The sequence below is a fragment of the Podarcis vaucheri genome (genome assembly GCF_965113315.1).
Source record: "Podarcis vaucheri genome assembly, chromosome: 11".
In the NCBI taxonomy this organism is placed as follows: domain Eukaryota; kingdom Metazoa; phylum Chordata; class Lepidosauria; order Squamata; family Lacertidae; genus Podarcis; species Podarcis vaucheri.
This window is the reverse complement of record NC_138749.1, coordinates 45395776-45417022: the sequence shown is the minus strand read 5'-3', so window position 1 is coordinate 45417022 and position 21247 is coordinate 45395776. Positions and strand designations below refer to the sequence as shown.

Sequence of the window (21247 nt, the reverse complement as noted above, 5' to 3'; positions counted from 1 at the left end):
TTGGAAGGGACCCATCGGTCATCTAGTCCAACCCCCTGAAAAGCAGGAATCTCAGCTAAAGCATCCATGACAGATGGCCACACAACCTCTGCTTAAAATCCTCCAAGGAAGAGAGTCCACAACCTCCCGAGGAAGACCATTCCACTGTCAAACAGGTCTTACTGTCAGAAAGTTCTTCCTGATGTTTAGTCCGAATCTCCTTTCTTGTAACTTAAAGCCATTAGTTTGAGTCCTGTCCTCCATAGCAGGAGAAAACAAGCTTGTTCCCTCTTCCATATGACAACCCTTGAGATATTTGAAGATGGCTATTGTATCTCTTCACAGTCTTCTCTTTTCCAGGCTAAACACATCCAACTGAACCGTTCCTCATAAGGCTTGGTTTCCAGACCCTTGATCGTCTTGGTTGCCCTCCTCTGCACACATTCCAGCTTGTCTAATATCCTTCTTAAATTGTGGTGCCCAGAATTGGACACCGTATTCCAGGTGTGGCTTGACCAAGGCAGAATAGAATGGCAGTATTACTTCACTTGATCTGGACACTACAGTATACTTCTGTTGAATTGTTAGGTGCAGATTTTGCTGAGTAGTCTTATTGTACTGAACCTTTCAGAATTTTGTCTAAATGCTAATAAAGGATTGAGATTGGTCTTTGGTCATGCATGTCTGCAAAGGGGAAGCCCATATGCATAGTGTGCTATGCAGCAAACCCTACAATTTGTACCGGATACAAGTATAACAAAATTTAAAAATGCAAACCTACCACAAACACAAAGTGTGACTTGGGCACTTCCCAAAAAATTGTTTTGTGTGACATTGAAGGGACTTGTGGGTACATTACAGTAATTTAAGGTACTGAAGTAAGAAGTGAACTGTTGATTCAACGCTTCCCTTGGCGGCTTAGTAAAGTTGCAATCTCAGTTATGGAGTTTTGCAAGCCTTCATTTATTGAAACTAGGTTTCTTTGACTATTTTTAAAAATTAAATTTTAGACACACTTTTAAGCAAAACATTGACTTGTGTTGGAGCTATACCAAACAGCACCAGCCTGGCCAAGTTGGCATATCAGAAGTGATTTTCCGTGGCTGCCTGTCTCACATTAAAAGCCGATGAGGGAAAAATGAAAGTGAACAACCAAGCCTCCCAATAGAAAGTGTAATGGCTCTATTTTTCTCTGAAATAAGAAAAGGGGGTCAAGGCCACCTAGCCAATTTTGTGGAGGTCAATTGGAGTCAAAAGAAAACTACAACCAAGCAAAGAGGTATTGCAGGGAGGGGTGAACCAATCAACTCTCACAGGATTTCACATGGGATTTAGTCCAAAGTTCTTTAAAGTTTTAATTTACATTAACAATTTAAGTGTGCAGCTATTGCATAACTGCATTACTAAACAGCAAAGAGAAGCAAACACTGCAGAAACCTTAGTTAAACAGAATAACAATTAAACGTGTCAGCGTTTCTCTTCGCTGTGAAAGGTGGGGCTTCCTCAAAATTCTAATAAAGTTTTCATTGTGATTTTAGCCACTACTGTATATCATTTGATAACCTCTTCATATACACCACTATATTACCAGTATACACGCCCATTTCCTTTCCACTAACCTGTATGTCACTGATTTTTTTTCCCACTCAAGGAGTCTTGACTTGTTATCCGTTTCAGTTTGTTATGACCACAGTATCTTAAGAGTAAGCAACTCATTTAGGAATGAGGGGGGGGTTAGACTCAAAGTTGGAAATGACACTTTTAACAAAAATCACCTGCATGCTTCCTTTTATGAATACAAATGTCCATTTTTTCTGTACATTACAGGCAGACTAGTGTAAAATGGTTGAGAACGTAACTTTTAAACTAGGAATTCCTTAAATACATTTAGAACCCGGGTCTTTGTACCAATAAAAACTGTATGCTTGACATTACTTATATCCAACTTTATTTTCTGCAACTTTGCTCAAGGACTTAAACATTTACTTTGATAGCCCCTCGTTCTGCACAGATGATAAACACAGAAGGAATCAATTTTCGAGTTGTGCAGCAGCCCGTTGGGGAACAAGAAGAGGCTTTCATTAATCTTGAATTCCTTGGCTCCCCCTTTCTTCCTTCTGTTTGCAAGAGTCACTTTGCAGTGTGATTTTCAGGAGGGCACAGTCTTTTCACCTGAGCAATAACAGGGTACAATAATCTATACGAGGCATGTATAGATGCAGTCAAGAAATAATGAGCTTTTAAAGAGGGGAGGCCTGCTTGTTCTTTAATTTGCTTCTGCTGGCTTTGAATTGGTTTATTCCCAAGGCAGCTGGATCTGTGCAACAAAAATGTTCAAATCTCGCCCCCCCCTCCTTCTCTAAAGCCTTAACAGATGAGAAAGATTAAATAAACTTCCTAGTAGCCAATTTCAACTCCTAACTTGTTTAAATTGAAGAAACTCAGAGGCTAGGCAACATATTATGAACCAACGCCTGGCTCAGAGCAAACGTGAACAAAAAGATATGAGAAAGTGCTTGAACTTTTTCATCTGCCCTTTTCCAGCTCCACACACCTAGTGTTCAAAATGTGGCTGTGCATGTATTTTGGCCCCCACAGGCGGAAAAATCTGCTTGGGGAGTGATTTGGAGCAGATAAATTGCGGGTGGTGAAAGTGTTAAGCTCCACTCTCTTCCACACTCAATATTATGGTCTGCATGTCACACCCTGACAGCTCTGCTACCCGTCTTTGCACGTCAGGCATTTTGTTCCTCTAACTAACAGGAGGAATAACACCCCTCTCTCTTCTTAAATAAATAAATAAATAAGTCCAGCCTCTGTTTCACAACAACAGTGGTCAGGTAAATAGCCGTTCAAAAGGGAAATCTGATAACCGGCCCGGCCTCTGTTTGAATCTGATCATAAACCCATTTCCGGTTGCAGCGACACTCTGCCCCACACTTGGTGGAATTGCATTTAGGGCAGGGGTAGAAGCAGCCCAAGCAGTTCTTCTCCAGGCAGTCACACAAATCCGCTTTACTGGAAAGCAGCCGGCCGTGTTTGTCATATTTCTTCAGGGGTCTGTGAAAGAGAAAACATGGAATCACCATTGGTTTTCAGAGTATGAAGCAAATAAAAGTGGGAAAGCCATGGGGGGGCACCTCCGTACTTCCTCCTGATACTCCTGCAATATACAGTTCCAGAAGACCATTTGACTTCCCAAATGTTCAACAACTGAGGCGCAATGGGCAGTCTCCAAAGTCCGCCAAAGTCAATGGAGAATATTGAGAAAAGTTTGAAAACGGAAGCAATTACTTCCTGGTTTTTGGCGTTCGAATACCAAAATGTTCAGCTTCCGAGATGCTCGAAAACCGAGGTACTGCTGTACTGAAAAAACAGTTTTGAATCTCAGACCTTAACTTGGGGCCATATTACCTAAGTCCAACTTGGAAGGATGAGTTAGGAGTTATTTGGGGAAGATGTTTGCTAAGGGCTGCTGTTCCCTGGAAGATTTTCCACAGGTAACCTAGATGCTCATGCTAAGTTATGCAGTTAAGCACTGTAGCCATATAAGAACAGCTGTCATTTGTGCAGTTAGCAAGGGACCCTAAATATCAGAAATCTGATCAGTTGCACAACTTACCTAACAAATGGGCACACATATCAACAAACTAGGGTTCAGTGAAGTATTCTGCAGGGGAGAGCCAGGAACATTAGCCACAAAGACTGGCCAGCATGATTAATTACAATCCAAACTAACTAGAGATAGGGAATTGCATTCCTGTACTGTCTTGCAAACAGCATATTTAAAATAAATTAGAGGTGTCCTAGATTCCTAGATGCTGATCTTGATGAGCACTATCAATAAGCCTATCCTGCTTCCTTATCAGCAGAATTCACAACCACCATCAATTCTAGTTTTCTTGGGATTCAGACTATTTTTTTGTCCTCCTCATGCAATTTATTAGTGTCTCTAAGAGTCAGTTCAAAGCCGCTATTTGCTTCCAATTCAGATGCAAAAACAAAATAGAGAAGGGTACCATCAGCATATTGATGGCCCATTTCTCCAAATCCTGGACATTTTCCATGGTGCTTGTTATACTGTACCAAATAAAGAAGGAGAATTAGAAAGTTTTGCTGCACTCAAGTACAGTGGTACTTTGGTAGTCGAATGGCTTGGTTGCCAACTAAATGGCCCCCAGACACTGCAAACCCAGAAGTCAGAGTTCTGGTTTGCGAACATTTTTCAGAAGTCGAACATCCGAAGCGGCTTCCACAGCTTCCAATTGAGTGCAGGAAGCTCCTGCAACACAATCAGAAGCCATGTCATGGTTTTTTAATCATTTCGGGAGTCGAATGGACTCCCAGAATGGATTAAATTTGAGAACTAAGGTACCACTGTAGTCTCCATAAAGATGTAAGCTGTCCATTACTATCTTACCATTATAACTGGAAAAATTCTAAACCAGTTGAGTGCAGAGACCCTAAGGATGGCATGATAACTTATGGCAGTTTCTTTTATGCATTTTTCTCATGTTTTTTTAAAGAGAATGCAGCCTCGGCAGATAGAAAAATCAGCTCTGACCTCAGATGAGCAGGTAATATTTATGATCAACTGTGGTTCTACTCCAGATGAACACCTGCCTACTGGGGCTACTAAAAAGGATACAGTCTATGTTGGAGCATGGAGAACAAGAGAAGATGGATGTTACCATTGGGCCCCACTTCTGATTTTTCCCTTGTCTGCCTAATGAATGTTGATCAACTACCAATTCCGTGCCTTTTTACTCAGAAAGCAAATTCCAGAGAAACCGGTGGGGCTTAAAAGACAGTTTGCATCGTACTGCTGTCTTAAATTATGAACATCAGGACCCAGCCTTATGATCTTATGGTAATTATTATGATGGTCTGTAATTACTCCCAATTTAAAATATAGAATAAGATGCCGCATGTTACTTACTTCTTTGTATTGTTAAAACAATCCTGGTTTATCATTGACAGGCAGGCTTTTTTCTGCTGCTCTCGGGTTTCAGGGTTGAAGTCTGCTAGAAGCGGTCCCGGATTTTGAAATGCCAGGCATTTCAGCTGACGCTCTATTTGTTGCTAAGAGAAAACGAGCAGTTCTGAGTTACAGTGATAAAATACTCTAAATCAGGCAGTAGCACAGGGTGGACCCATTTCAAGCCAGACCCAAACTTAAAGGATTCTGGGTGTGTGAAGGCATTCACATTCTTACCTTCCCGATTTGAAGTTTGATACCCACACCCACCCGGCCACTTCAATATCACTCTTTCTTATTTATTTAATTTATATATTTATTTTCTATATTCTTAGTTGTCTCAGAATACAGATCCTCCAGATGATGCACAATAAGTTAAATAAAACCACATTTGAAATGTAACAATGATGATACGAGCTCACACTAAATGCCAGACCAACACAAAGCCATAAAGGAATGCCTATCCCAAAAACTCATTGTGCACATCAGGAAAGCCACAACAGAGGAGCCACCCCCAAAAAGGCCCTCTCTCTCCCTTGTAGCCAGTTCCTGCACTTCAGGATGAGGGGACAACAGAAGAGATGCTCCAGCCATTCCCACAACCTGTCTGCTGTGCTGAACCCACTTTATTGTTTTATGAATGGCAGTGGTGGATTGCTGGGCGCATGAAGGAAGGGAGGGAAGGATGGTCGGCCATCACAATGCAGACGAGATCAGGATGGCAAAAGGCAGCCAACTGATTTCTGTTGCAATGAAGGAGAAAGGATTGGTTCAATCATCCACCACTCTCTTTTCCTCTCTTGCTCACCATTTCTGCATGCTCAAGGGGGAGGGTTGTTTTTACCATGATGGCATGCAATTTTATAAATTATGAATCATAAATTCCCCTCATCTTGTCATAATTTAGCAGAGAGAGCAGATGGCAAACACAGGGGTGGGGAGATAGCCAATGCCCAAAGGAGAAACTAGGTGCAACGCCAGCCAACCTGTCCTGGCCAGACAGGCAGCTGCACTAACTGCTACTGGAAATGGTGAACAAAATCATGATAAACCAACACTTATGGGTGTCAACAGTAAGTCATCATCAGAAACAAATCACGGTTTACAGTGAATGAACAAGGAATGTGCAGAAGCACTCGTACCCACTCTGCCTTGCCTACCCATAGGAGAAACAAACATTACGTGCAAACCACTAACTGGTAAGCCAAGAACAAACCTTTGAATCCATTTGTGGTTTACTGAGAGAGAAACAAACCTCAAATGCTCTTCACATATAACACTAAGGCAAGCCTTGTGGTTTGTTTGTCCCAGAGATGCTGATTGAGTAGAACACACCAGCACACTCCTCATAGTCCCCCCCCCCCGATTATAGCTCACCATTACCTGTGAACCAGATCAAGGTTAAATGACAACAAAGAAAACACAGGGCAGCACCACTGAGCCTCTTGGGCTTGCCAGTCAGAAGGTCGGCGGTTCAAATACAGTACCCGCAATGGGGTGAGCTTCCTGACAACCTAGCAGTTTGAAAGCACGCCAAAAGGTGCAAGTAGATAAATAGGTACCACTCCAGTGGGAAGGTAAACAGTGTTTCGGTGCACTGCTCTGGTTTTGGTGTTCTGTTGCACCAGAAGCAGCTTAGTCATGCTGGCCACATGACCCGGAAGCTGTCTGCGGACAAACACCGGCTCCCTTGGCCTGTAAAGTGAGATGAGCACCGCAACCCCAGAGTCGTATGCAGCTGGACTTAACTGCCAGGGGTCCTTTACCTTTATTAGGACTAGTAAGGAAGCTGCTAGGCAGGCATGATAGTTGAGTTGCTCACTTAGGCTAATTTTGTGATGTCTAAGAGACCCTCAGTTTGCCTAGGTGCCAAGACAACCACTCAAAATGTACTGGTGTCATGACCAAGGGCCCTGACACTTTATCTACAGGGGGAAAGGCCATGGATTCAGAGGATATCTCTGACTGGGAGGGAAATGCATCCTCTGAACCCACTTGTGACATGCATCTTCAGCCTGAAAAGGTCATATTACTTTCTTCAAACACAAAGGGCTTCAGCTCAGAAGCTACAGTAATAATAATAATAATATATTATTTATACCCAACCCCCGGAAATGCTTGAACTCTGCTACTCTCTGCTAGGTAGTTGCCTCCCTCCAAACTCTTACCATCTTCTTTTTCAACTGATCCCCTTCGCCTGGCAACTCAAGAATCTGAAGGCAAGGAAAAGGCACAGAAAGAATCACTGATGCAAAAACAATAACATAGGCAGAGGTGCTACAGCAAAGTACTGAAAAAAATGAATAAACCAAAAGCCAACACATTAATAGCTAGGGAAAGTATTTCGGGGTGGCCGTTTTATTTTCAGAAGCAAGAAAGGGTTGAATTTTGATACATAATAAAATACAAGTAAGCTAGTAAATTTGTGCACAAATTCAAACGGGAGCTTAAGAATGAGGTCGTGCTTTTATTTATTTATTTTTAAATATCTAAGTCAGTAGTTGACTACTGTATTAATTTAGTTGTTCGGAAAGGTGAGGGGGAAGGAGGGACAAGTCAAATGATTGAACTGCAGAAAAAACAAGCATCTGTTCTAATAAAAGGCTTGCACAATGAAGGCGAAATGATAAGGAGCAACATTGAAGGAGAAAATGCCAAACACATGCAGTCTGCTGAATTAGATAGACTTATGCTCGATCAACTGTGCAATGATGTGCCTATGTGGCTAAAAATATATCACCTGCCTGTGTTTGACTAAATAGCTCTCGGGCTGTTACCTTTTCCTAATATCAGCTTAGGGCTGAACGCCTTAAATCCTTCCATGTGGAAACTGTTGTGACATGACGAGTTGTTCGCCGTGGCTCGCCATAAAGTCCCAGCAAGTTCCACCAGGGAACTGCTAACCTCCCTCTTCCAACATCTGTGGTTACATGGCCAAACCTGCCTAATCTGTGAGATGAATCACCATGGGCAAGCAGCTCTCCATTTAACAACAGCTGCCACATGGAAGGATTTAAAGCAGCCTTCACATGCTAAGCTGTACTGGATACATCCCTCCCCTCTCTATCACACACAAACTTTTCAGAGCTGATTGAGGATGCAAAAGCTGATTGAGGATGCAGATGCTAAAGCGTTAACCTATGTTGTATATTTGTGATGTGTGACTGTTTTCTTTGTGTCTGGAACTTTATGTCAGGATCTGGGCCAGATCCTTATCTCCCCCATCATGCACAAGTGCATTTGATAGGTGGGTGGGACCCCTCACCTGTCTGTCACGTGACATCACAATGCCATCAGGCACCTGTGTAGGTGGTCACCAGATGATATCACTGATGCATGAAGTTTTGATACAGGTACAAGGATGTGGAAATGTTAAGGATAGTGGGAGAGGATATATTGATTAAACATTATCCTTCCTTCACTCACGCCAGTGAGTCATGTAGCAGAGCAGATTCCCCGCAATACAGCAGGAAGCTAGTTTCCAGATTCATTTGAATCTCTTTAGTTAAGCAATCCAATCTGGCTTGCCCAGATGCATTATTCCTGGTGTCCCCTTTTTTCCCCTCTTAAAAGAATAAAGACACAAGAGCCTTTCCTTAAAAGTAGCAATAAGTTTACTCACATTCAGCTCACAGTATGATCCCTGAAGGCAGGCTTTAGCTTATAATTACATAGCAAATTGCGAGTTAATCCCACATGGGGATTGAGCCCATGTGCTGCTGGCTGAGAGCCAGCAGACAGCAAAATACAGTAAGAGAACAGCATCAGGAGAACAAAATGGAGAGCAGCATGGCATCAAGAGAAAGATGGCTGCGTGACTTGGCTCTTTTGTGGAGTCAGCCAGGCTCATGCCTATCTTTTTGGTCACATGCAGGGGAGGGACGCTACAGACAAGGGAACAGGAAGTTATACTGGCTGGAGTAACACCTCCCTGCCTGTGTCCACTCTAGGGAAACAAGGAATGCTCCAATGGATTACATCCCACAAAGGATCCTTTTTTTAGGCAACCACATATAACTTTATGAGTAGGGCAGGTGAGTGTGGCAAAACACACTTGTAGGTCAAACTGCGATGCCTCACAGCTGGCGGTTCCCCACTGCTGTTTTAGATTGCTACTGCTATCCATGTGGTTTGCATTGCCACACCCTCATCGCTGACAACATTGATACACACATATGGATAGGTTCTTTTGACAAGCATTCCCTTTGTTGCAAAAAAAAAAGTCAGATGGGCCATTGCACCATGTAGCTGAGTATTTATTTCTGCTTCTCAGGGAAGCAGAATGGAAAACAACCACTGGTAGAAAGCTGCTACAATATCTAAGAGAGCAGATAAAATAAAAGCAGCTAATACACCAATTCAGAGAAGAATAAACTAGCTATAAATTTATGTGTGTTGTGTGCAAAGGATAGCAGTCTGCACAGTGACAGTACCTGCGCACAATACAACCTATTATATGACCCCAACAAAACCATTTGCTGCATCACACATCCCTGACTAATCCACTTTTTGTCTAAGCTACAGGATATGTAAAACTGGATTCTATGCACATGTCAACATAAACACACGATGACGCTAGCCCACCCTAGAGCGGCTATATATTTTCACCCTAAGACAGAATGTTTTAGTTGCTGAATCAGTCCCTCCATAAATTTCTTGGTTTGGGTACTTGTGGAACAAGAAAGTGACCCAGTTAAAACAACACTGTGGTAGAGTGGTTAGAGTTGTGGTTGAGGGTGTGGAAAGCAGTGAAGTTCACTGTATGACCTTGGGTCAGTGGCAGTATCTCAGCCTAAGCTACCTTACAGAGCTGTTGGGAAGATAATGTGGGGACTGGGAGAACTACACATGCCATCTTGATTATCTTGGAATGGAGGTGGTATATAAATGTAATAAGCAAATAAACTCATGGTGTGAAGTATCTTGTTTTGGAACTGATGATTTTGTGGTTGTGACATACTCCGAGGTCATTTACAGAGTTCTTACCCTTCCCTGTATCCTGCCACATCCTGGGGGGTCACAAGACAAACTTAACTGTGTACCTAAAGGCTCCACCTTAGTCAACAGAATTAAGTCTACAACAGATTAGCCAAATGGATTATTAACTGCTACCATATAGAGCCATAGAACTTTACCATAGTTTGGTTAAGAGGCTGAAGATCAGGACAGGGGGTGAGATACTGGAATCCCACTGTATCAAACCACACCAGCTGCGCTTAAACCTCCGAATTTGATTTATAAACCAATTATACACAACATGGTATTGAAGCCAACTTACAAAAACAAGAAAAGTTTGTTCTGACTTCTGAACTTGCTTCTAACTACTGTGCAGTGAATGTTTCTTATGTGCTTCAGAAATAGTGGAGTCTAAAATTACCAGTCTTTTGTGCTGCTCTCATGGCAGATGGATAGCATTGCGCCTCACCAGGTAACTCCAACTGAAGGCCCCGAGCACAAGACTGCATTTATAAATATTTGCCTGTAAAATGAACAGAGGCCTAAACTGCATCCGGACATTGGCTGGGATGAAACGAAGGTCATCTCTGATGGTCCATTCAGGAAAGGAGGCAGGAAGGAACACTGGGTCCTTGGGGTGTAGCAAAAGGTCAAACAAACATTTCAGTTTTCTATCATTTGACCCCAACTCTTTGTGACAGCTACAATAGTTCAACTTCTGGTTCATACACAACAGCAAGCCAAAATTAGGGGGAAGTGAATCTTAAACATTCTGGCAAAGTCCTTCTGGTAGCACAGGAAGAGGAGGAGGGGGAGAGGGAGAGGGGCAGGGCAGGGCAGGGCAGGGCAGGAATCCAAAGCTTTGCTTGGAGTTCTTCCAGCTCATGTACATAACACTAAAACTGTGAACCTGTCCCATGTGGAAGGAAGTGTTAGAATTCCTGCTCCATGATTGCAGTCATGGGATTTTTGTCTTTCCATGACGGTATATGCTTTGACTCCACAGAGTGGGAAGTGACAGAGACAGGATGTTTGTGTTACTGTGTTCTGTGAAGTGGGACTATTGTCCTTTGTTGTTGTTTTTCTCTTTGCTGTCTGATGCTAGAGAGAGAGGGAGCCATGTTGCAGTGTTCCGTGTGTGTTTATATGTTAATAAAGTAATTAGCCAAAATGCTGAGTTGCTGAGGTCTGTCACACGAAATGCACAAACTCTGTGGATCCCTAAGTGTGCCAGTGTTGGTTGGCATTGGTTGCCGTGATGTTCGGGCAGAAGAAAGCTTTTGAAGCTCCCGAACGATCAACCAGGAGAGAGGGAACATGCCAGTCAGGCATGTGTCTCTACCAGGGTCCTACTCGAGCGTAGGCTGAGCTCTTGAAAGGAAGAGGGGTGGTCAGTAGTGGTCAGTGGAGTACTGCTTACCTAACCTGACACCTGTATCGCTGTGGCTTTCTGGGAGGGGTGAGGCAGCAGCAAGGCTGCCTAAACATGTGAACCTGGTCATTGTAGAAACAAGGATGTACTGGCAGGCAAGCTGCATTGGCTCCAACACCATGCCAAATTCTACTGAAACAGGAGAAGATATTGGTGGTATCCCAATTTCAAAGCAGCCTTCTCAGAGAGGTTCAACTGGCACCAGTGCTTTTTTCTGGGGGGACACAGGGGTACACATACCCCTAAACATTTTGTGAATCTTTGTACTTCTGTCCATTTACTGTATTTATTTTTCCCGATTTGAACAATAAAATGGTCATTTTCTTGAGTCAAAATGAGAATACCCCTAAACATTTTTTTAGAAGAAAAAAAAGCACTGCCTGGCACCATCTTTATGAAATTTCCAGCACCAGGTGAAGAGTTATCTATTCTTTAATTAACACTTTATAGTCTCAATCTCTCAGTCTTAAGCTGAGTTTTGAATTGTGCTTTAGGGGTTTTAAAAAATTAATTTGTTATAGTTTTTTGTGTTTATGCTGTTTTAAAATGTTGTTTTTGTTTGTGGGCCGTCCAGAGAATTCCTGCTATGGGAAAACATTATTATTAATTATTCATATTAATTAAACTTATTAGTTGCCCTTTTACAAAATGCAACTCAAATAAATGCAATAAATAATCAACAGCCTAGTACTTACTGTCTGAACCTGTGACACATTGTCTCTGAGCTATATATCCCCCCTCCCATTAAGATGATGAAGAAAACTACACATCACTTTATTGACAACATAAAGTCTATCCTCCATTTCCTTTGTCCCATAAGGACCCTTGTCAGTAGAAAGATGGTTGAAAATATGGGCATCTTGCAGCACTTAGGAATATTGGAGCTGCTAAATAGCTAGGTTGTGGGGTCCAAACCCAAGAGAGATCTAGGCATGTTATACATTTGTATCAGTACTAAGGTTCCAGACAGATTTCTAACAGGAGGAACCCCCTGGTTAGAAAATGTAAAATTTTATTTTATTGTTATTTATTAAATTTGTATACCACCATTCATCCTCAGGGCAGTTCACACACACACACACACACACAAAATACAATATAAAAACCACAGTGTGGATCAACTTAAAATTTCATTTTCTATACTGTAATTTAGAAAAGAAGACACCTTTTGAAAGATAGAAATAAATAATATATGTGCACTCAGATATCCTACCTGTTGTTTTTGCTCTTTAGTGCAAGTGCTAATTGTTCCTACCAGCCCCGCAGCTGCAGATTGTTCTCCTGCTGGACCATTTCCTTCTGAGGAACCATCCATTGTCAAAGGTACGCAAAACCTAAAATGGCAGGTGTACAATGTATACAGGTGAAGCATGTGCCAGACTTTAGGCAGCTAAAGATTTTCAAAGATGGCAGCAACAAGACATTTTATAGGGCACATTAACCTAGATATAGAACCGTTTCTCTCCCATAGTAACTGAACCCAGATGTTTTATTATTCATTCTTTCTTACATTACTCCCCTGGCCCCCCAAAAAATCCCACGGATATACTTCATCTCCACATGTTAATTCCTGCAAGAGTACTTCTAAAGCTTCAGAAGGCACAACGAAAATGTTAAAAAAACAACAGCAGATTAGGACAATTTGAGAGCTGCTTAATCTAATAACATTATCAGCAAGAATGGCAAACAGCCTTGTGGCACATTAAAAAAAAACACCTAACAAATTTGTTGCGACAGGAAACTACATCAGATGCATATGCCGTAACAATACATTTGTAAGTGTTTAACGTGTCACAAAGCTCTGCTGGCTGTGGGCAAACAAACTAACAGAATTATCAGAAAGCCAGTGACAAGTACACATTAGAGATATATTGAAAGGTATTGAAGCAGTACAGTGGTACCTCAGGTTAAGAACTTAATTCGTTCTGGTGGTCCGTTCTTAACCTGAAACTGTTCTTAACCTGAAGTACCACTTTGGCTAATGGGGACTCTTGTTGCCGCCGCGCCGCTGCTGCATGATTTCTGTCCTCATCCTGAAGCAAAGTTCATAACCCAAGGTAATATTTCTGGGTTAGCGGAGTCTGTAACCTGAAGCATCAGTAATCTGAGGTACCACTGTATATTAAAAGGTATTGAAGCCAGTACAGTGGTACCTTGGGTTAAGAACTTAATTCGTTCCGGAGGTCTGTTCTTAACCTGAAACTGTTCTTAACCTGAAGCACCACTTTAGCTAATGGGGCCTCCGGCTGCCGCCACACCATTTCTGTTCTCATCCTGAAGCAAAGTTCTTAACCCGAGGTACGATTTCTGGGTTAGCGGAGTCTGTAACCTGAAGCATCTGTAACCCGAGGTACCACTGTATACTATAAAGGTCTACAAATGTTCGCTTGGCTTTCTAGCCAAGCCACCAACAATCCTCAGTACTAATTCCAACCTCACCCACCACCTCTCTGGCCCCTGCAGAAGACGACTTCCGAAAGACACCAGGTTTTGGGGGTACTGCAATAAGGATAAACTTTCGGTTTCTACTCCTGATGTGTAAGTCTGAGCCCGTCTTCCCTAATCCGAAGCCCTCCAACTATATTGGACTACAACTCCCATCAGCCCCACCCAACATAGAGGACTCAGGAAGGAGGCGGAGCCTGGCCTGAATTGCACCAGAAATCTAGCGGAGATTAAAAAAAAGAATATGAGGAGATATGGCGGCTGCTTTTATTCTTAGCCAAATTAGTTGCAGGAGTGAGAGCCTCTCTGAGGCTGGCTTGGGGGTCTCTCCCACCAAGCCCCCACCCCTTGAGGAGATCTAGATACTATATATGCTATATACTAATCTCCTCAAGGGGGTGGGGGCTTGGTGAGAGAGACCCCCCCAAGGCAGCCTCAGAGAGGCTCTCACGCCTGCAGTTAATTTGGCTTAGAATAAAATAAAATAGATATTTGGCTAAGAATATATTATAAAATATATATTTGGAGATTACACACACAGGGTTTGTTATGTACTAAAGTTTCACCCTGGGCCAGCAGGGGGATAGTGTAGATAGTTTTCACTCAGGTCCACGTCAGTTATTTTAGGCGGGAAACCCTGGGTTGTTGTTGCTACAATGTTGACAGCCGGCTGCCTATAAAAGCAGGCCGGCTGAGCTGTTTGCTGCTCAGTTCTGTCCAGCTTACAATAAAGAGCTCCTCTGGAGAAATCACTGTGTCATCTGCTATGTTCGCCCACAACTTAACAGGGTTTCTTTCAGGTCAAGTTTTGTACCAATCAGGAATGGAGGTCATGGAAATAAGCTGAATAAATCAGGAGCTGGAATTGGGCCAATGTGCTTTCCTGTCCCCGTTCCTCTGCACCAAAACAAAAATCTTCCAGGATTTGTTAAAGGCTGCTTCTCCTTGTGTGTATAAGCCCTTCTTCCTCTCATCCCACCTCACTTCAGAGAACAATGTATCTGGCTTCTCCCTCTTTATAGTCAGAAAGTTCAGTTAGTTGCAGGGACTTCTTCTATCCATTCTAACTATATATTTTCATTTCTTTTTGTATTTAATTTTATTAAGTTTTCTGTTTTACAATTTAAAATACTCATTTTACATCCTAAAGATACCAATTACTTCCCTTCTTCTCTTTCCACGGTTCATTTTGCATATCATAAACCCCTGCATATTTTACAAAAAAACTATTCCATTATTGCACCCATCCAAACTTGTTTACACTGTTGAATTTATCTTAACACTTCCAGCGTTTTCAGCTGTATACAATTCTTTCCCATATATTCAATAAAAATAAACCTTTTCCAATCTTCTTTAAACGTATGTTCTTCTTGTTCTGTGTGTTAAGTCTGCAAGTTGTGCACGTTCTGTCAACTAAAGTTGTTGCCATTCTTCTTTAGTTGGGACCTCGCCCGTTTTGCATTTGGGGGTAATTACAGGGACTTTTTAATGACGAAACAGCTTTAGACAGCTTTCCTTAAAGGTGATGATATTTCCAAAATATAAGATAAAAAACAAATACATACAGCAACAGTGTTTTGTGTTGTGTAGTTTCCTATGGTATAAGTAATGGGCCCCGCCTGCTCGCCTGCTCCCTAAAATATCACTGGTTTTCTCATTTCTATATCAATTACTTTGATAAAACACATATTCTGTTATCTGCAAATGGCTTTAGATACCTATTAGGTTCATAAATTACCATATAGCACATATTCAACACAAAAAGCAGTGGCAATTTGTTGTTGACAAAGGACAGATGGACATACAAAGGGCCCCATTACCTTCAATAGCTTAGGGCCTCATGAAACCTAAATCTGGCTCTGAGCAGGGCGTGTCGTTTTAAGGGGTGAAATTTATTTCCCCCAAAATTTATTCAGTGAGGGGGTCTTTAAAATATTGTTTTGGGGTGTGAAAAATTCAAACCTGGTTTTTTTGTGACTGGACAACATTTAGCTTAGTAAATCTAAGATTATCACAGAATTGCAGAATTGGAAAGGATGACGAGGTCCAACCCCACATTGCAGGAATCAGTGTGGGGCTGGAAACCACAGCCCTGAGATTAAGAGTCTCCTAAGAACTGCTTTCAGAAAACCAAAGAATTTTAATTTTACCTTCTGAAAACGTCAGGTAATATAGAATACGTAACTGCAAATACTTGGCCATGCTTTTTAACGACTTCTATGCAATTTCTCACACATTTTACTTACCAAGCAAAACTAAATTATATTACTTTAACCCGAATATGTTTTGAATTCCCAAGTCGCGTTAGAACTTTTTAGCACCCTTCGCTTTTGGAAGCTGGAAGTTTAAAAAGTCAACACACCCAACTCTCACATTTCATTTACCTGCAAATGTTTTATTATTATCTGAAACTCATGTGCTGCCCTGTTGCATAATGCCCAAAAGGGAAACACCAAACTCCATTTGCAGTGATGAGGCCAAAAACTCTGGCACCTAAGACAAAAAATCCAAATGGTGCTCTCAACTGTAGTAATATATATATATATAACTATGTAACTGACAATTTGCTGTTTTTAAATGGTACTCCAAATTCTGATATTTGAAGTTGACCACAACACTCTTTCTCACTGTAGGGCCAATTCCAGAAGCAGTGGCATCACTGTGTTACTCTTTATCTTAAATAGGAGTTCTGCTGTCTTAACATCTGCTATGTAGGCCACTCATATAACACAGGCCTGCTGTGCCATCTCCCTTCATTGCAATGTTATTTCCATCAGTGGTCACTGAAAAGTACAGTGGTACCTCGGGTTACATATGCTTCAGGTTACATACGCTTCAGGTTACAGACTCCGCTAACCCAGAAATAGAACTTTGCTTCAGGTTGAGAACAGAAATCGTGCTCTGGCGGCGCGGCGGCAGCGGGAGGCCCCATTAACTAAAGTGTTAAGAACAGTTTCAGGTTAAGTACAGACCTCCGGAACGAATTAAGTACTTAACCCAAGGTACCAATGTATTTCATGAAGTTTAAAAAACTGAAATTGGGGGCTGTCTGACTGGTCACGCCGAAAGGCCCTGTGTCGATTTGAAGTAAGAAACAGGACTTAAAAAAACAAACAAAATTATTTTTTTTTCTTAAATACAGACAAACAAACAAACAAACAAACAGCAAACCTGTACAGCAACATGCAATATGTAGTTAAACTAATATGCCATTAGGTGTCACTATTGTTCTATGAAGGCGCAAGGACAGTATCATGCCACTTGAGGAATGAAAAATACGTTTCTTTTTGACACAGACTATGAAGCATTCGTTTGAATTGCCATCCCATTTAAAAATCAAATACCTTGCAAGGTATTCACACAGCTTTTCAGTTAGCATAAAAATTATTGCCAACAATTATTTTGATACATGAAACACGCATAAATCCCAATGCAAGTTTCAGAACCAGCCCCTATTTCTCTCATCCCAAATACCCGCTTTAACACACAAACCCTCGCCTCCAGGGCCAGCCTTACCATTGGGGCAAGGCAATTGCCTCAGGCGGCACAGAGGGTGCAGCAGCAGCAGCAGCCCCCTATGGCATTCCTCGTGGGCATTCCCTGGACAATTGCTCTCTCTTGGAAGACCAGAGCTCTGTATGCCACAAAACCTGGCATACATCCCCTAAAGTAGCCTGCACACTCCTGTTTGCTCCATAACTGATAGCTGGGCCCCATAACCCTGAAGCAAGCACATCACGTACCCAGCTGTCCCCAGCCTGCCAGGTTGCTGAGCCGGCATAATCATGTCCCCACAGTGATAACTGCAAGGCTGGTCACACCTGGTCTGCCCCTGAGCTCAAGATAAGGATGGGATAGGAAATAACTGCCCTGCAGCCAATCGAAAGAATCCCTGACTTAAGCATGCTTTGTCTACTCAAGTTCTTAGTCAATAGTAACACAAGAAAGGAAGAAATTGGGCATGCATTTGCTAGGATAGTATAAATGCTTTGGGTTTTGTGCATTCGGGGACTGGTCTTTTGGAGAGATCCTGCCAAACCTCTTATGCTGTAGCACTGAATAAGCTCTTTTGCCCTTCTGCCCGTTGTCTTCTATTGGTGACCAAAAGGCGGCAAGGGAGGTCTTGCCTCCACAACATAGCCATCCCATGCCTTCCAACTGCTGGTGTGAGAGGCAGTGCACACTTGATGTTGCAGCAATCCCTATCTATCCTGTATCCATCTTGTCATTCCTTGGGAAATACAAGGAATTTGCAACTTAAGTGCATTTAACTTGTACACGTTCAACTTTACACACTTGGCATAAAAATAAATAGAAAGGGGGTGGGTTTTTGAGAAAATGATTACGGCAATCCCACCCACCACTGGACCCAATCGCTGGAACCTAACCCCCGCATAATATGAAAGTCGCCTGCACTGCGTTTTGATGCATTTTCCTGCAAAGCGGCTTCAATCCAAATTGAGAAAAATGATGGACCTAGCTGTAAGGTGTACACAGCTTCAGGTAAAATGGAGGGTGCTGTCCTATTGCCAGTGTTAAAATAAGAATCAACTAAACAGTCAGCTTCTGTACATGTAATGTCGTTGGAGAAATGACATCGTCATTGTCGCATAAAATGGGCCAGCTTTCCTTATTTCTCATAAGTCTTCCCAGCCTATCCTCTGCTATGCACAGTTTACATATTTTAACAGAAAAAGGATACTACTCATTTGGATAATCAAACTTATGAGGACTTCAGTATTGTCTTAATGCTTCTCTTGGATAGCCATGTGTCCTACTTCGTGGAATATATGTCTTTATTTAAAGGAGTCCATTATCTGAAAAGCTACCTGTGTCATGGAGTGATCAGTGCTGGATTTACGTATAAGCTAAACAAGCTATAGCTCTCTTGGGGGCCTCCAAAAATGTCACTATTAATATACTTCTTCTTAATTGTATTTCAGTTCAACAATTTCTCTGATAAAATACAAGTTTTGTTATGTGCAAATGGCTTTAGATACCCATTGGGTCCATAAATTGCCATATAGCATATATTCAACACATAAAAACAGCGACAATTTGTTGTTGACAAAGGACAGCTGGACATATAAAGGGCCCCGTTACCGTCAGTAGCTTAGGGCCTCATCAAACCTAAATCCAGACCTGGGAGTGATTCTGTAAAGTATAGCTGGGTGCGGCCCCACAGGCAGGTGTTAATAATTAGTCCCCAAAGTGGGAGCAGGTGATGGGGCTGCTCTATAAATCTTGGAGTCAACCTTGGGGGGGGGGGAAGAGTACACGCTGTAGATAAGACTGCTGTTTGATGTCTGTAACTGGTGCCAGAGAAGATTGCAGTAAAGCCTCGTAACCCGATCCCCTACCTTTGAGTTATTGGAAGCTTGGAGGGAGGACTTGGGAAGGTGACCCCCTCCTTGACAACCTGGTCCAAGTACAGATGAAACCATAAGGATGGAAAACAGGGCTCTTTTGTCAACATAAGACAGTGGACTCTGCAGGCACACAAGGTGACTTGATCACAAGTCTTCCTCATTAAGGTAAGATGTATTTCTGTCAAATTATCTAAAGGCAGCTATAAGGGACGCGGGTGGCGTTGTGGTCTAAATCACAGAGCCTAGGCCTTGCCGATCAAAGGTTTGAATCCTCGCAACGGGGTGAGCTCCCGTTGTTCAGTCCCTGCTCCTGCCAACCTAGCAGTTTGAAAGCACGTCAAAGTGCAAGTAGATAAATAGGTACCACTCTGGCGGGAAGGTAAACGGCGTTTCCATGCGCTGCTCTGGTTCGCCAGAAGCGGCTTAGTCACGCTGGCCACATAACCCGGAATCTGTCTGCGGACAAATGCCAGCTCCCTCAGCCTATAGAGCGAGATGTCCACGCAACCCCAGAGTCATCCGCGACTGGACCTAACAGCCAGGGGTACCTTTACCTTTAAAGGCAGCTATATGTGTAATCACTGAAGATTTTTGCTGACCTAGTAGTACAAAATGAGGAAGAGGATTGCAAGATAGTTCCAGGAAATCGGACACTGGAGCAGAAGAAGGAAGATACTTTAGCCTATTGTAAACAAAATTGCTCAAGCCACAAACAAGAAGGAGGAAGCTACGCTGATACTGCAGCTGTGCATTTAAATCTGCGAAGGAGCCAGTAATACAAAAACCTTTCTCGGAAAGAGCAACTGCACACAGAGGTAACTGCTACCAGATGATATCACATTGCCAAATGCACATTTACAAAAAAGCTAATCTGGAAAAAGTTAGTTGGACTGACACCATTTCAGTTTATTATATTATTTTCATAAACCATTAAATATAAAAATTTGGATAGTTTATTCCGGGCTGGTTTAAAAGGAATTGTGCAGAAGCTTGCATTAATAATGTGCTTTCCTGCCTTCAAAACTAAGCCATATCATTCAGGGAGAAACAGAAATGCTTCTTATTCCAAACTTTTCGACAATAGAAGGATGAAACAATGCTCTGTAAATGTTTTTCCCTCTTACAAATTTCACAGCAAATTAGTTACTTGGAAGAAGCATATTAGTTCACAAATTAAACCTGCACTTGTACTAGAATGAAAAGGGTTTTTTTACATTTAACTCTTCCATGTAAAACTTTTCTCTATTTTTGCAGCAGAGAGGGAAGAATGCAGCATTTAATGTGAATATACACAGAAAATGTTCTGAGTGTCATGAATGCAATGACAGTAACTGATCATTTACTGAAGTTAGCTGCATTGACCTTAAATCATGTCATTATTTTTTAAAGGTGGACACAGATTTCCGGCACATTTGGCATATTAGAGAGAGATAAAACTTTTTCAATAAGTTAAAATGTGTATATCCCATATCAAAGGACCACTGTACATTTTATCTTGAACTGCCATGTCAATAGCGTAAGCTTTGCCAGCTCAGAATTCAGGAGAGAAAACCACAAGTTCCCACCTGTTCTTTTCTGCAGAATATGAAGAATCATCCCACCCCACAAACTAGAACTGAAATTTGAATGTTATGCAAACAGATACATACGTAGATTATTATTTTCTACCAAGTTAGCATTTTTATGTGCATATATATATATATGTATGTATATCTTACCTAATTTGATAATTAAACTGCAAAAAGCAACCTATTGCTGCATTCCATTTGGAGTTGCACAGAGCAGAAATTCAAATGATGGTAGAATTACACAATGGTCCACAGATAGTCTCTTGGTAGCGATGCTGCTTGTTTGCTATACACAAATGTAATTGGACACAATGGGCCGCCGATTCTGCCAATTAAAATTGTTAGTGCACCTGAGACATGGTTTAATCAGTGATTCTGTAGACTGCATGAGAAAAATACTGTATGGCAAAAAGAAAGTGCACATTTTAAAAGTGTGGATGGCAGTTTTCAAATGTTTGATTTGTTAAAAGAGTTAAATCAGCTAGGAACTGTTCAAAATTTAAGAGCTCTCATAAACACA

At 41.9% G+C, this 21247-nt stretch overlaps 1 protein-coding gene and 1 long non-coding RNA gene across 18 annotated transcripts in view; one reads left to right on the top strand and one right to left on the bottom strand.

The window, feature by feature from the left end:
- The window catches only part of LOC309514515, a 170582-nt gene that overhangs the window by 87477 nt on the left and 61858 nt on the right, over positions 1-21247 (top strand). The window lies entirely within an intron of this gene.
- ARL14EPL (ARF like GTPase 14 effector protein like) lies at positions 1911-19345 on the bottom strand. 17 transcript variants are annotated; one of them, XM_082191645.1, is made up of 5 exons: positions 19151-19335; positions 12559-12679; positions 7126-7170; positions 4919-5061; positions 1911-3039 (listed from the first exon to the last, which is right to left on the bottom strand). In XM_082191645.1, exons 1-5 carry the CDS (start codon positions 19318-19320, stop codon positions 2832-2834), a joined length of 687 nt encoding a protein of 228 aa, XP_082047771.1. In that variant the 5' UTR covers positions 19321-19335; the 3' UTR covers positions 1911-2831. The 17 variants fall into 17 exon arrangements, with proteins under 17 accessions (XP_082047771.1, XP_082047779.1, XP_082047781.1 ...); XM_082191653.1 differs by lacking the exon at positions 19151-19335 and adding an exon at positions 18894-18915; XM_082191655.1 differs by lacking the exon at positions 19151-19335 and adding an exon at positions 17534-18007.

Excerpts from the sequence above, each read along its gene's own strand:
- ARL14EPL (XM_082191645.1), bottom strand. The coding sequence starts at position 19,320 with ATGAGGAAGACTTGTGATCAAGTCACCTTGTGTGCCTGCAGAGTCCAC. Across the intron at positions 7,171-12,558 it reads CTAAAGAGCAAAAACAACAG|ATTCTTGAGTTGCCAGGCGA; the intron begins GTAGGATATCTG and ends CCTTGCCTTCAG. Across the intron at positions 3,040-4,918 it reads TGTTTTAACAATACAAAGAA|ACCCCTGAAGAAATATGACA; the intron begins GTAAGTAACATG and ends TCTCTTTCACAG.